The sequence below is a fragment of the Hyla sarda genome, chromosome 4 (assembly GCF_029499605.1).
Source record: "Hyla sarda isolate aHylSar1 chromosome 4, aHylSar1.hap1, whole genome shotgun sequence".
Taxonomy (NCBI): Eukaryota; Metazoa; Chordata; class Amphibia; order Anura; family Hylidae; genus Hyla; species Hyla sarda.
The window spans coordinates 181938560-181953386 of NC_079192.1; the positions used below are offsets into that span (position 1 = coordinate 181938560).

Genomic DNA, 14827 nt, shown 5'->3' on the forward strand with positions numbered 1-14827 from the left:
GGTGCATATTGAAGCTATCTTAAACCGCCTACACTAGGAGCGCACCTTGTTTTTTCTTTCTCTTTTATTGAAGCAGACAGGCTCCCTGTCATCAGCTGACTAGTGAGTCAGGTCTCGGCCGCATTGCAAGCTGGGAAAAATCTCAGACAATAGTCATAATCACAGAAGAATTGTGAGAAAACCGTCACACACAGGTACAGACACTATATTATAAACTACACTAACTTTACAGCCCCTGTAGCAAAGTCAAATAAAAAAAATCCTGGAATACCCCTTTAACATTCTGGCACCAGTTGATTAAAAAAAAAAAGTTTTCCATTGTAGTACCCCTTTAATCTATAACATATTAATTTTATTACTAATGACAGGTACCATTTAAATACTTATTTGATAAGGACAAACCTCACACTAATCCTGAGTAACTCCTACTGGCTTTTGATTGGTGTATAGATATTAAAGCCATAATATCCATGGAAAGCCACTACTGTATAACTGCAAGGACAATACATTATATATTCAGCAATATCATATTTTTATAAAATAATATATGAGTTGTCTTACCTTAAACTCTGTGTACTCTCTAATGATGTGACTAGGGGGGGGTAAGCTGGAGATGGGGATGTCATTCAGGGGTTGGGCTTGAAATCCGAGACAAGCTTACACCCCTACACTAACCTATAGTTCACCAAAGGTGATCCAAAAATACCCTATTTCCCATATACTAAAACTTTCCTTTATTGATTTCTTCACACAAATGAACAGGCAGTTTAAAAAAAAAAAAAACAGTGTTAATTCACTCCGTTCATATAACTGTTATGGTGCCTGTCCGTTCACCTACACTGTGAACTGTAAGTTCCGCATGCACCTGCAGTGTGCTGGGCAGATTAGGAGTGAACACTGTTTTAAAAACAATTCTCAGCCCTCCTCAACATGTTTCGCTGCAAACGCAGCTTTGTCAAGAGGACAGCGGGCACTGAGAGAAAAAACACCATGCAAGGGGTTTTGAAACCTCCTATGATGACATCATAGGAAAGGAAGTGCAATAAAGCTGTATTCTGATAGGACAGCTTACGTTCAGTCCAATCATTCAGGCTGACAGGCAGGTACACCTATAACAAAGTGCTGATTCCAGCGAATCAGATCCACCTCCAGGTAAGTATTCAGGCCAGGTGGATCTGATTCACTGACGTGTCAGCACAGTGAACCCTCACAACAACTTCAGAGAAGGATCTCCAAGCATCTGAGTACCATCCGCACTGAAGCAGATATGCCCCTAGCCAGGCACATACGTGACACACATGGAGGAGAGGTGATGACCCTAAAATTTTGGGGGCTCACCAAAATGATCCTTGGTCCCAGACAAGGGAACCTCGATAAAAAGTTGCCCCGGGAGGAGGCTAAATGGATCCAGAGGCTTAAAAGTTTGAGCCCCTTGGGGCTAAATGAAGGATTTACTTTCTCTGCATTTATCTGACAATTCTTCTCACCTCACACCGCCATCAATAATAAATACAATAGGCACTTCATTTTAGTTGACACAAAAGCCATTTAATTGATGTATTCATATGGAAATGGAGGAATATTGTCCAATCCAGGCCTAAAGACAGGTCATTTAATCTGAGGTGATATAACACAATATAATGATTGCAAGGATGACAGAAAAGGAATTATACACTGGTCCCTAATAGAGCAGGGAGACAACAGTGCTTCAGCTCACCCCAGGTGCGCACGGACAGGGCGTGGACCTCAACCCAAATTTGCAGCAAGAAGAGAAAGGAGTCCAGCGTCCGATAACTCAGAGGATGATATTTATTTCACCAGATGGTCATAAACAACCTTACAACAAGGCCTTAGTCATACACCTAAGGCCTTGTTGTAAGGCCGAAACGCGTCACTGTACCTTGTGTTCCTGTTTATGACCATCTGATGAAATAAATATCATCCTCTGAGTTATCGGACGCTGGACTTGTTTCTCTTCTTACTGGTCCCTAATACACCAATAGTTAGTAGGTATATGGATATAAAGGTACCGTATATAAAAATTGATAAAAGTGAAAGATATAATAAATGATGACACAGGTAATCACATATGACAGTTTTACTTGAATCAGTTATCCAGGTGGCCATCAAGAGATGATCAAGATGCGACCAGAAATAGTTATACATAGAATACTGCAATCTATTTTATTGACATGACTGATACATTGTCCTACAAAATTACTCAGATGATTATAAGATACATATGGGCAAATGTAATATGATACATATAAGTGGTGCATAATTCCTTTTTTCATTTAGAATTACAGCTCAGCTAATCCTCATCTTGCTACACTGATATAGAAATCATATGTATGCTTACAGCACGGAGTCTCTTGATTTCACACTATGTGCAAGCGCAGGTCTCACTGCGCAGCACAGTGTGAGCAATCATGCTGAAGTCCATAGCACGGAGCTCCATGCATGAAGTTTAAGTGCTAGCGCAGGAGTCATCGCGCAGCACTGTTCAAATGAATTAAGTGTTGGCGCAGGGTTCACTGCGCTGACACGTCAGTGAATCAGATCCACCTAGCCTGAATACTTACCTGGAGGTGGATCTGATTCGCTGGAATCAGCACTTTGTTATAGGTGTACCTGCCTGTCAGCCTGAATGATTGGATTGAACGTAAGCTGTCCTATCAGAATACAGCTTTATTGCACTTCCTTTCCTATGATGTCTTCATAGGAGGTTTCAAAACCCCTTGCATGGCGTTTTTTCTCTCAGTGCCCGCTGTCCTCTTGACAAAGCTGCATTTTTGGCCCCTGCACTAAACAATAAACAGGGTCAAAAGCAGTTGGCCCTATTCACTGCATAGTGGTGCACTTTACTACAGCCCAGCTCCCGTTCAAGTTAATGGGAACTGAGCTGCATTAACCAGCCCAGGCACTGCACGGTGAATGGAGTCAACTGCTTCCAGTCCCATTCACTGTGCAGTACTGTCAGCACCCTACCGATCAGCGACTGATGGCCTATCCGGACCAAATCAAATAGAGCATGTTTAACATAGAATGTACTGTATGCATGAAGTACGTTAACTGTCAAAGAATCAGTGACATAATTACAGGCCATATATTTGGAAATATTTTTCCAAAGTTTGTTATTGCATAAAATAAGACTGTGTTGTACAATGTCTTGGAAGACATCTAGTGTTTTCGTACAAGATTTGTACGTGATTTCATACACTTACAGCCAGGCTGTTCCACAAGTTTTCAAAGTTTTGGAAACCACTACCATTTATATTTTTAAAGGCATGATTCCACGACCATCAAGAGATTGTTTAAACTGATTTTTATTGACAGTTGGGGTAGGACAGGTATATTAATAATAATTTACCACTTATGCAGCCAGTATTTCTTACAAAAGAATAAAATGTATGGGAAGACATACATAAAGGTATAACAGTTGTACAGAAAGACGTAGATTACATATAAAACAGATGTCACTTGTTAATATACATAAAAGAAAGAAAACTAAATGTTAAAAACTACCAAAGCTACTTGCTAGTTTGATAAATGAAGAGATACCAGCTGAGTCTCAATATACTGGGGTAGGCATGAAGGGCAAGATTAAGAAAAGGGCAAGAACTATTAGGCTGAGCCACCTTTTAGGGACTATCTCCAGGAGATACAGGTAAAGGTGAGCAAAATCAGACTCTCCAGATTTTAGAAAGCTTTTGTGGGCAGCCACAATGGAACAATGGAATTAACTAATCAAACCCTATTCCTAAGACTGTGTTTCCACTTGGTATTTTTTGAAGAATGTCACTGCAGTTGTGAAGTCAAAGCCAAAAGTGGATCCATGAAGTAGGGCGGTATAAGTCCTTCCTTCATATTTCCCATTCCTTTTGGATCTACTTTTGTTTTTGTCTCAAAAACTGCAGTGGCAGTTTTTCTTAAAAAAAAAAAAAGCCTAAGTCTCACCTAACCCAGATCTTTAACTAATGCAAAATATGTTTCCTCGATAACAAGAAAGTTTCTCTCAATTTTCTATTCTTGGGTAATGCTGCCATAATTCCTCATCTACTATACCAAAAAGACATATCTTAGGATCTTGGAGAATCTGTGTGTTTAATATATGGGGTTGTGGGTGCAAAGTACATGATAAAAACCTGCCTTGGAGGACCTGAGGGCTGCAAAGTCTGCCTATACCTCTCACCAATCCCCTAACAGTGCCGAACAGTTGCTTTTTCTTAAACAGAGAAAACTTCCTTAACCCCTTTAGAACTTGCGCCGTAAATGTACATTTACAGCGCAGCTATGACGCAAGCAAAGAAGCTGTGCTGGCTTCATGCACGGCGGGTCCCGGCAGCTGTCAGCGATCGTGCTGATGTCCGCCATCAACCCCTCAGATGCTGTGATCAATACAGATCACGGCATCTACGGCAATGCCGCACCTTAAATGGCTGATCTGATTGCCCGCAACACTGCCATGGAGATCAGATCAGCCAAGATGGCGAACGGACTCACCTGCCTCTGCCACTCTCCCTGGGTTCTTCTGCTCTGATCTGCCTTTCAGCACACCAGAGCAGAAGATCGTCGATAATACTGATCAGTGCTATGCCTATGCATAGCACTGAACAGTATTAGAAATCTGGTGTAAAATAAATGTAAAAAAAAAAGTTCAAAAAAAGGAAAAAAAAGAAAATTTGAAAAAGCACTTCCCCAAGAAAGATTTAAATCACCCCTTTTCCCCCATTTTAATCAATAGAGTGTAAAAGATAATAAACAGCGTAAATGTTAAAGAAAAGTCCCAAATTTCAGCTTTTTGGTCACATCACTTTTTTTTTTATTAAAAGCGATCAAAAAGTCACATATCCGCCCTTACACATCCTTGTATACGGAAAAATTTGAATGTTAGAGGTGGTTCAAATAGGGCAATTTTAAATGTACTGATTTTGTCCAAAAAAAAAAAAAAAACATTTAAAAAGTTTGAGATTTTTTGAAAACAGTACAATAGTAGAAAAGTATGTAACCATTGACCTACAAAATAAATAAAACATGTAATTTTTACCATAAAGTATACAGCGCAAAAACGAAACCCCCCCCCCCCCTCCAAATTTGCTAAATTGTGATTTTCAATAATATTTCCTTACACAAAAAATTACTTACCATACATTTTAGGTTAAAATGAGTGATGTCAATACAAAGTACAATTGGTCATGCAAAAAAACAAGCCCTCATATGGGTCTGTGAATATAAATATATGAGTTATGGATTTTCGAAGGCGAGAAGGAAAAAATGAAAACACAACAATAAAATTGGCTGTGTCCTTAAGGCCTAAATGGGCTGAGTCGTTAAGGTGTTAAACAACTATGCACCAACTGTACATCCAGAGTATTTACCAAGGGCACATATAACTATTGATATGTTTGCTTCAAATGAGTTGTGAGGTTTATCTAGGTTTAGTACCACATTGTAAGTTAAAATGGTATTTATATGATTATCTTATGATATGTTCCCTGGATGAGTCTAACATAAGGGTGTGAGGGTAAAGCCCTATAATTGACTGTAATATCCATATCCTTATTGCCTAATCCTGTCTGTGTTCTGTTACCTGCTCTCCATCTGTTACACAATTCCCTCCTTCTGGGAGGCATAAGTCAAAAAGAGCAGCAGGCGATCATATAAAGTTCCCCTCCAAAAGCATTTCTTCTCACTCACATAGCCAGATTTACTTCCTGGAATAGGTAAGTCTTTATTTAGTATATTCTACATGCAAAATGGGAATACATAGATAGGGACCATGTGCAAGTATTTGTATAAAATCTTCATATTTGACATAGTAAGTGTTAATATATGACACAGAAATAATATCACATTAACCTTGCCACAGGACCATTTTCTATTTGGAATTACAAGATGTCCTGCATCTAAAATGCCCGCAGATGTCACAGGGAGATTTGGGCATCAGAGCCCAGGTGTGGCTGCTATCTTTGCATGTCTTAATAACTATATTCTTGGCTTTAGAATATTGTTTTATAAACTATCATTACCTGCTATATCCTGTAATAATATTATAGATAGATAGATACAAACTTGGCACTCAATTTGCAATTGATATCAGTTTATTGTGCAGTTCTTATATATACAACAATTGACGTTTCGGTCCTAACCGGACCTTCATCATAATATTGCCGGACTGTTGCAGAGGTGAAATGAGATGAATAATGAGATTGCTTTAGTGACTATGGTCACTGTTACTTTTTCCTCTGAGCATGGCACCTGGCCTCCTAATATTCATCTAATTTCACCTCCGCAATAGTCCGGTATTATTCTGATGAAGGTCTGGGTAGGACGAAACATCAATTGTTGTATTTATACGGACTGCACAATACACTAATATCAATTGCAAATCGAGTGCCAAATTTGTTTTGAAGACATTATACGGATTGGGATTCCTACTTGACTAGAGGGAGTGCCATATTAATTTACTTCTCTTTGCTTTTAGGATGTCATCTTCATTGGCCATTGCCCTTCTGGGCTGTTTGATCCTTGGGGTGTCATTCTCAGAAGGTACGTAGAATTGACTAGATAAGTGTATGAAGTCATTAAAGGGGTATTCCAGGATTTTTTCTTATTTGTAAAGTTAGAGTAGTTCATAATATAGTGTATGTACCTGTGTGTGATGGTGGTCTCACAATTGTTATGTGATTTTTGCCCCAATATTAATTTTTAACAGCATAAAAAATTACACAGGTTTTCCCAGGTTGCAGTGCGGCCAAGACATGACATCAACTGTCCTGCTTCAATTGAAGGCCTAACCACTGGGTGGGAGGAGAGATCACTCTGCAACCTATTGTATTTTTGCAACAGCTAGAGGCACCCTGTTTAGAAAACACTGGTCTTTTGAACGGAATGCAGCTTATTTCTGTTTCAATGAGTGGCATGGCTGATGTGTGGGAGGGAGAATAGTGACCTCACACTTACAAACAAGGAACCATTGAATTGGTAGTTTGAAAGAACAAACTCCAACAGGAAATACTCAGTTCATAAAAAGATAGCCACAGCGTTACGTTGGACACACAACATATCCATTTAGCCCCAAGACAAGATCCTTCCTAAGCATGTCCATTACTGTCTGGCAGGTACATACTAAAATCATCTTATGGTGGATAATGCACATTGGCATTTAAAGCATGTTGGCATTTTCTTCAAAGCAGCATAGAAGGAATATAGTATACTTATGCTGAATTTAATAGAAACTCTATGTCGGCTTAAGAGGTAGGGGTTCAAGAAATGACACTCCCTCCTATTAGGCATTTATGGCATATAATATGAATATATCATAAATGTCTAAGTTGAGACACTCCTTGTTGCCTGATTGTATATCGAGCATATTCTGGAAAATTGCTACATAGGTGTATGAGAGGGAAAACTCAAGCCAAATTAAATTACCTTTATATAGTTGCACACATTAAAGTTATAAAATTTTGCAATGTAAAGAGTAATTTTTGCTGAGCATATACCCTGTTTCTATCCGATTTTACTCCAGGCAGGAAGTCCAATAGTCCTTAACACACATGATCGGGCACCAGCGTTCTGGGTTTGGAGGCCATTTTGGGCCTGACAGGCCTCCCTCTTTTCTCCTCAGCTTAGAGAGCAAAGAGCATTTTAGTGTGCCTAAAGCTTCAGATTGTCCCTGATTGGCTGAGGCACACACACCTCCCTTTTCACACCACGTTTTGTAACTACGGTTCCCGTATACGGCTGGGAGGAGGGGGGCGGGGCTTAATTGCGGCACCCGCACTCAGCCGTATTCGGGAACCGTATTTAATGCATGTCTATGAGCAGACCGGAGTGAACCGCAGCCTACGGTCGGCTCCGAAAACGAAGCCGACCAGAGGCTGCGGTTCACTCCGGTCAGCCCATAGACATGCATTAAATACGGTTCCCGTATATGGCTGAGTGCGGGCGCCGCGATTAAGCCCCGCCCCTCCTCCCAGCCGTATACGGGAACCGTATTTAACGAAACGTGGTGTGAACCCAGCCTTATCTATATTCACTGCTTCTCTAACCCTGTTACCTGCTCAGATATTTCAAGGCCTTTCCCTGCAGCTCACACAGAAAACAAAAACAGGGTCAGATGGCTTTTGTCCAGCTCTCAGCTGTATTTTCAAGGACTGTTTATGGGGGTCTGATTTTAAAACAAATCAGCTGGGATGCCATGGGGAGTCGTGGTGAGCATAATAATTTGCTTAAAAAACATTATATTATATTTTCATTGTACCAGTTTATCAGCAGTAGCTTTAAGCTTGCAGCTAGCAAAACTATCCTAGGGACAGAAACATTTTCAGGGATCTTCTCTTGGTTAAAAGGTTGAAAATCAATTAAATCAAAGATAACTGCAGTCAGTCGGGTTCATCCACAATACATACGCAGACACTATGGGGGATATTTATCAAAGCTGTCTATGTCCCGCATCAATATAGACCAAACTACAGAGCGTTAGGCCGGTCTATTGTGCACCTAATTTATCAAATGTCGCACGGCTCTTGATAAATTCTGTGCACAGACTGCATGATCTTTGCTTTAGTCTATATTTAAATCTGCTCCAACATGGTCTGACATTTCGGCGTACTTTCAGCCTATGCGACTTGTCGCTGAAAAGTCGCTTTTGATAAATTCAGCACCAATGCATTTTTCAATGCATTTCAGTCTAAAATAGACTTGCATGCATAATGTTCTAAAAATCCTCTAGAGCATAAGTCGCAGAAAAGTCGCACATATTTAGACTGCGACTTTCTGTGCGACAAATTTAGACAAGAAAAACCAGTCTAAATCCTTTGATAAATCTCCCCCTATAAGTGTAATATATAGTTAGTAAGTTGCCTTGCTTTATCAATATTTACAACTAGACAAATATAACATTGACTATAGAAAACACTGATATTTTACATAGGGGCACCTCGTTCTTCATGTCCACCTGGATGGTTTTTCTACAAATCTCATTGTTATGGATATTTCCGGTTCAGATTGCCCTGGTCTGAAGCTGAGGTAAGAAAACAAGATAAGAAAGTGCACAGCCTGCAAGAATCACAAGAATATTATGCTTTTTCTGTTTTCTAATGACCCATAACTTTATTCTCTTGCAGTTCGAATGTGTCAGTTATGGACACGGTGCACATTTGGCTTCAGTCATAGATGACTCCGAAGCATCTATTATTGCCAGTCATGTGGCTGCTTACTCCCCAAATGTAGATATCTGGATTGGACTTCATGACCCTGAACAGGTGAGTAGTCAAAATGTGCACATTGATTAAGCCAGATATATCTGTGTAGCCTCAATCATTGGAGCACATATGCAGATGCCCAGTGGTGATCCATTAAACAGATACTTAACTCTTGCTATTACATAATGAAAAACCAAAGACGCCTATATGAGAAAATACTCAGCAATTAGGGCCATTCTCATTAATAAAACCACATCAAAACCCACATGACCCTGACACACAAACTTAAGTTTTACTATGAAATACCAAACAAACTTATGTTACTAAGTCATTATTTGCAATAAGTGCAGTACAACAAATCATTTTAGAACTTTGGGAACAATAGTATATTGGCCTGCTGTTTAAATAATGTGAAAGAAAATATCCTTTTACAGACCAGGTCACCCACTTGTACAGTATGTTTCCATAATCCAGATGTGATGCTCATGTGCACATTGTAGGCACTTTTGGCATTAAACGGGTCAGCATGGACCATTTGGCCAGTCTTTGACTATGCAATCCCATACACAGCAAGCTATAATGCATGATGTGTTCTGACACCTTTCTGGCCCAGCTAACAGTAACGTTTTTAGTAGTTTGTGGTACAGTAGGTGTTTTCTGGCAATGGACCACTGGGCTTGCCTCTGTTCCCCATACATCTGGATACTGTAAACACGCTACAAGTTTTGCCATTTTGGAGATCTTTTGTATTAATCTAGCCATCACAATGGGACCTGGTCAATGTGCAGGCCTTACAGTTGCCCTTTTTCTGCTTCCAATGCATTGCCTTTAAGAATTGATTGTCTATTTGCTGCTTAATATATCCCACCTTTTCACAGGTGCCATTGTAACAAATATTACAAATTTTTTTATGTTTCTAGATTGTAATAAATTTACTACATACACAAAAAATGTACATCGTTCTTCTTAAATAATACCCATATTAAATTGTATACTTAGTATTATGTCTAGTGCAGGACCGAACGGAACGGAATTTAAAAAACCATAAAGGCAGAATCAGTTAATTTTTCAGAATGTTTGTGTAAGTTTGCACTGATACTATGTCAGTTTATTTTATGCCATATTTATTCTGTCGTAGAATCGTCGCTGGAAATGGAATGATGGCTCAATGTATAATTATCGTGCTTGGAAGAATGGAGAGCCCAACAATTTGAATAACGTTGAGAACTGTGGGGAGCTGGCCATAGAAACAAGTAAGTAATAAATATTTACTGTACAACAAGGACTGTGATGTCCAACATATTTTCATGGAGAACCCTTAAGAACCCAGGCGGAGGAAAAGACTTAGCTTCGACCACCTGAATTGACACAATGGCCGGCATTTATCATTGTAGGTGTAAGTGAAGCATTTTTCTACACCTTTTTTTGTGTGCTGTAATGTGTAGGAGCACCAGATTTATTAAAGGGTCAAAGGGCATTTGATAAGTTTTGTGCAGGTCACATTTTCTGAAATTTCTCTCTTCACATACACCAAAAAGCTAAGCTAAGTCTGGGATGGTATAGTTCTAGAGACTTTTCAGTGGCTTTGTGCCTTTTTTGCACCTTTTCACAAAAAGTTCATAAAACCCTTCCATATCATGTGTATTGCCAAAATCAGTGGATTACAACTTAAAATCAGCAGAAATGTGTAAACCAAAAGGTGCAAAAAATAAACCCTGCTTGTGCCTTTTTAGCACCTTTTGTAGACACAAAAAACAGTCTGATAAAGACACTGATAAATGCCGGCCAATATGACTGTCTGATGTTGCCAAGGTCAACTTGGCCGTTCAAGCTTTGCTGATACAAAAACATCCTAAAGCAGACTATAAGATAAAGAAAAACATGAGCTCACATATTATAACAAATACTGAATACATAAATATATTAGAACAACTAGATGCAGCAAGCATATACCACTATTGTATAAACTATAACTGCAAGACTTAAAGGGGTACTCCGCCCCTAGACATCTTATCCCCTATCCAAAGGATAGGGGATAAGATGTCAGATCGCGGCAGTCCCGCTGCTGGGGACCCCGGGGATCGCTGCTGCAGCACCGTGCTATCATTACTGTGAAGAGCGAGTTCGCTCTGCACGTAATGACGGGCTGTACAGGGGCCGGAGCATCGTTACGTCACGGCTCCGCCCCTCGTGACGTTACGGCCTGCCCCTTTCAATACAAGTCTATGGGAGGGGGCGTGGCGGTCGTCACGCCCCCTCCCATAGACTTGCATTAAGGGGACGGGCCGTGATGTCACGAGGGGCGGAGCCATGACGTCACGCTGCTCCGTCCCCCGTATCGCCCGTCATTACGCACAGAGCGAACTTGCTCTGTGCTGTAATGAGAGCGGGGTGCCGCAGCGGGGATCCCAGGGCTCCCCAGCAGCGGGACCACGGCGATCTGACATCTTATCCCCTATCCTTTGGATAGGGGATAAGATGTCTAGGGGTGGAGTACCCCTTTAATAGCACATGATGAAGATACCATTGACAATTTATCAGCAAAAATTTCATTTTAATGAAAGACAAAATCCACAATAAATCCAGTGTTTTGGATTTTTGCTAAAGCAACCACAACCGTAGATCTGAGATACATGGGCGCCGATTTATTAGAGTGTCTTCACACATTCAGGTTTTGTATAACATTAATTAAGTACAAAGCCAGAAATGGAGTAAATATAAAGGACTCATATTTTTAGATCTATTCTTGGCTTTGTATTCAATAATTGAATTTAAAACCTGAACACGTGAACACACCCTTAGTGGTTTTATTTGTGGCTGTCACTTTAGCAACATATTGTGTTTCATTTATTTGTTAAATGTCCCTATACTACATTTCCCATATTGGAATCCATTTGCAATCTGGTACTACATTGCTCATAAATAATGTACATGATGCCACGTGCATGGGCAAATTCATGAGCAGAATAAACACTTTGTGTAGTAAGAAGAATCAGGTTGGGTAGATGCAATGTAATCCCAGATTGCAAATGATTACAGATATATTTGTGGAGAAATTCAGGCAGCCAATATTCCTTGAATGATAGATCTAGGAAAGAGAGAAACAGGCGCTCCATAGAGTAGTAACGTAGGAACCCGTGGTGAAATAATTATTGTGCAAACGACTTGCTCACCCTGGGTGGTTGTGCAAATTCATACACAACAATGATGTAAGCGTAGGATAATAGAAGGTCGACTGCTGCCCTCCGGTAGATATTTGCAGTGTAGGATAAGGCTTCAAAGGAACCCGGCTCAAGTCAGCTAGTTATAGTAACATACTAAAATAGGGGCAGATTTATCAAAACCTGTCCAGAGGAAAAGTTGCCCATAGCAACCAATCATATTGCTTCTTTCATTTTGCAGAGGCCCTGTTAAAAAGGAAAGAAGCGCTCCGATTGGTTGCTATGGGCAACTCAGCAACTTTTCTTCTGGACAGGTTTTGATAAATCTCCCCCATAGTTCATAAGGTTAATAAAAGCTCATCAAATTTAACCAATATTCCTATTGGCCCTCATTTACTATTGCAAACCCAACATGTTTTGTCAGGTTGTGCGCCAGATTCTGTCGCATTGCGGCAGAAATTCTGTCTGCACCAGATTTTGCGCCAGAATTTAAAAAACCCAGACTAACTCTCCATTTTGCTAAGAAAACCCTGAAAAAGGGGCGTGGCCACCGGGAAAAGGGTGCATGGCCTCCGAAAAGGGGCGTGTTCCCGACATTTTCACAAAAACCCAACATATTTACTAAGGTTTCCACATAAAATGTGGGGGATTTGAGCTGAGGAAAACCCTAAAGATCAGAGCGTGTGTAAAAAAAAGCAAAGTGTAGGGAAAGTGGAAAATGTAGGGAAACCTTAGTAAATACCATGGAAAATAAATTGTAGGGAAAGTGGAAAATGTAGGGAAACCTTATTAGATACTGTGGGAAATGAATTGTAGGTAATTAAAACCCACAAAGAAACCTACACAACACTCTTAGTAAATAAGGGCCATTGTGTCCCTACTGAGTTGATCCAGAGGAAGGCAAAAAAACCCTTATGAGGCTGATGCCAATTGCCCCATACTAGGAGGGAAAATTCCTTCCAGGCTCTAAATGTGTCCCTATAAATCTAATAACCATAACCTGTAATAGTAATGTTATTACTCTTCAGAAATGCATTCAGGCCCCTTTCGAACTATTTTATTGAGTTCACCATGACCACCTCCTCCGGAAGAGAGTTCAATAGTCTCACTGCTCTTACAGAAAAGAACCCCGGTCTGTATTATTGTAGAAACCTTCTTTTCTCTAGACATAGAGGATGCCCTCTTTTTATAGATACAGTCCTGGGTATAAATGTGAGAGATCTCTGTACTGTCCCCTTAAATATTTATATATAGTTATTAGGTCTCCCCTAAGCCTTATTTTTATGTTTCTAAACTAACTAACCCTAATTCTGATAATCTTTCTGGGTACTTTTTTTTTTTTTTTTTTTTTTAGGGGAAATATGGCATGGGGATAACTTTGCATCCTAGGATTTCCCCTTTAAGCTAAGGTTCCCTGTGTTCACTTCATTTCTATAATGAGATGTAAAGACATAGCTAAAGGTTGCAACCAATGTCCCCTTTTACTTCTTATTATTCAGCACTGTAGAGTCTGAGGGGAGAAAAATTGGAATCCTGCTACATTAGGAGTATGGCACCATCCAGTAAACATATAACGTAAAAGTAGCATTGGCCAAGTACATGGTTTATATTTCTCTTTTCTCTCTATTTGCAGAGTACAGGCAGTGGAATGATGCTCCGTGTACAGAACAAAACCACTTTGTGTGCAAATACAAACCGTAAGAACATGATCATACTCTGGGAAATGCCATAAGGCGGGTCACAATATGAACCGTTTTACTGTGCGCTTAAAATCTGAATAAAATATTTTTACCAAAATCAACGGTGTTCGTTCAGTAATCCCTGCTATTATATCTGGCTTTATGGGAACGGGTGTGCTTGAATTATGATATTTATATATATAGAGAGGGAGGGAGAAAGCAATGCAATTTGGTGGTTTGGCATAATACAATTTATTTACATCTACTCAATTGTGCAAATATATATATATATATATATATATATATATATATATATATATAGTCATTATCATCAGTAAAACACACTAAACACTTGCATAATTGCTTTCTGTAAAACAAGCAGGTTAGCCTTCAAGTGAATAAAAAGTAACAGGTTATGTGATGTGTCATGTGATCTTGTACAGTGGCTGGGTATCAAGGTTTACCACGAGGAACAGTGAGAAGCCCAGCCAAACCACGACTGGACTGGCAGATACTTTGTCCACAGCAGTGAGCATTCTGGAGAAAAACACATCAGAAGGATTCTAAGTTAGCCGCAGAAAATGGTTCCGCTTGTCTGAACTGACATCCTACCGAAGCCTGCAAATCTCAAGCCACTTAATACCGCACCTTGCTTAAAAATGCACTGCTATATATGGCACTTACCTTATAGCTTACATTGGTGGGCTGTACTGTCATCAGCTGGAGGCATCTGATATACTGCTTTATGTTATAAAATCTTCTAAATCAAGCAGCTGTAGGA

At 39.8% G+C, this 14827-nt stretch overlaps 1 protein-coding gene across 1 annotated transcript; it reads left to right on the forward strand.

The window, feature by feature from the left end:
- The first annotated feature begins 3590 nt into the window (after nt 1-3590).
- Nucleotides 3591-14156, forward strand: LOC130367425 (regenerating islet-derived protein 4-like). The gene is made up of 6 exons (XM_056569842.1): nt 3591-3667; nt 6485-6549; nt 8936-9030; nt 9129-9266; nt 10345-10459; nt 14001-14156. The coding sequence occupies exons 1-6, from the start codon at nt 3591-3593 to the stop codon at nt 14066-14068; spliced, it is 558 nt and encodes a 185-aa protein (XP_056425817.1). The 3' UTR covers nt 14069-14156.
- Nucleotides 14157-14827: the final 671 nt, after the last annotated feature.

Bases quoted from the DNA above. Each gene is read 5' to 3' on its own strand.
- LOC130367425 (XM_056569842.1), top strand. From the start codon at position 3,591: ATGAAGGGCAAGATTAAGAAAAGGGCAAGAACTATTAGGCTGAGCCAC. The intron at 3,668-6,484 runs GTAAAGGTGAGC...CTTTGCTTTTAG, and splicing joins ACTATCTCCAGGAGATACAG to GATGTCATCTTCATTGGCCA. The intron at 10,460-14,000 runs GTAAGTAATAAA...CTCTATTTGCAG, and splicing joins GGAGCTGGCCATAGAAACAA to AGTACAGGCAGTGGAATGAT.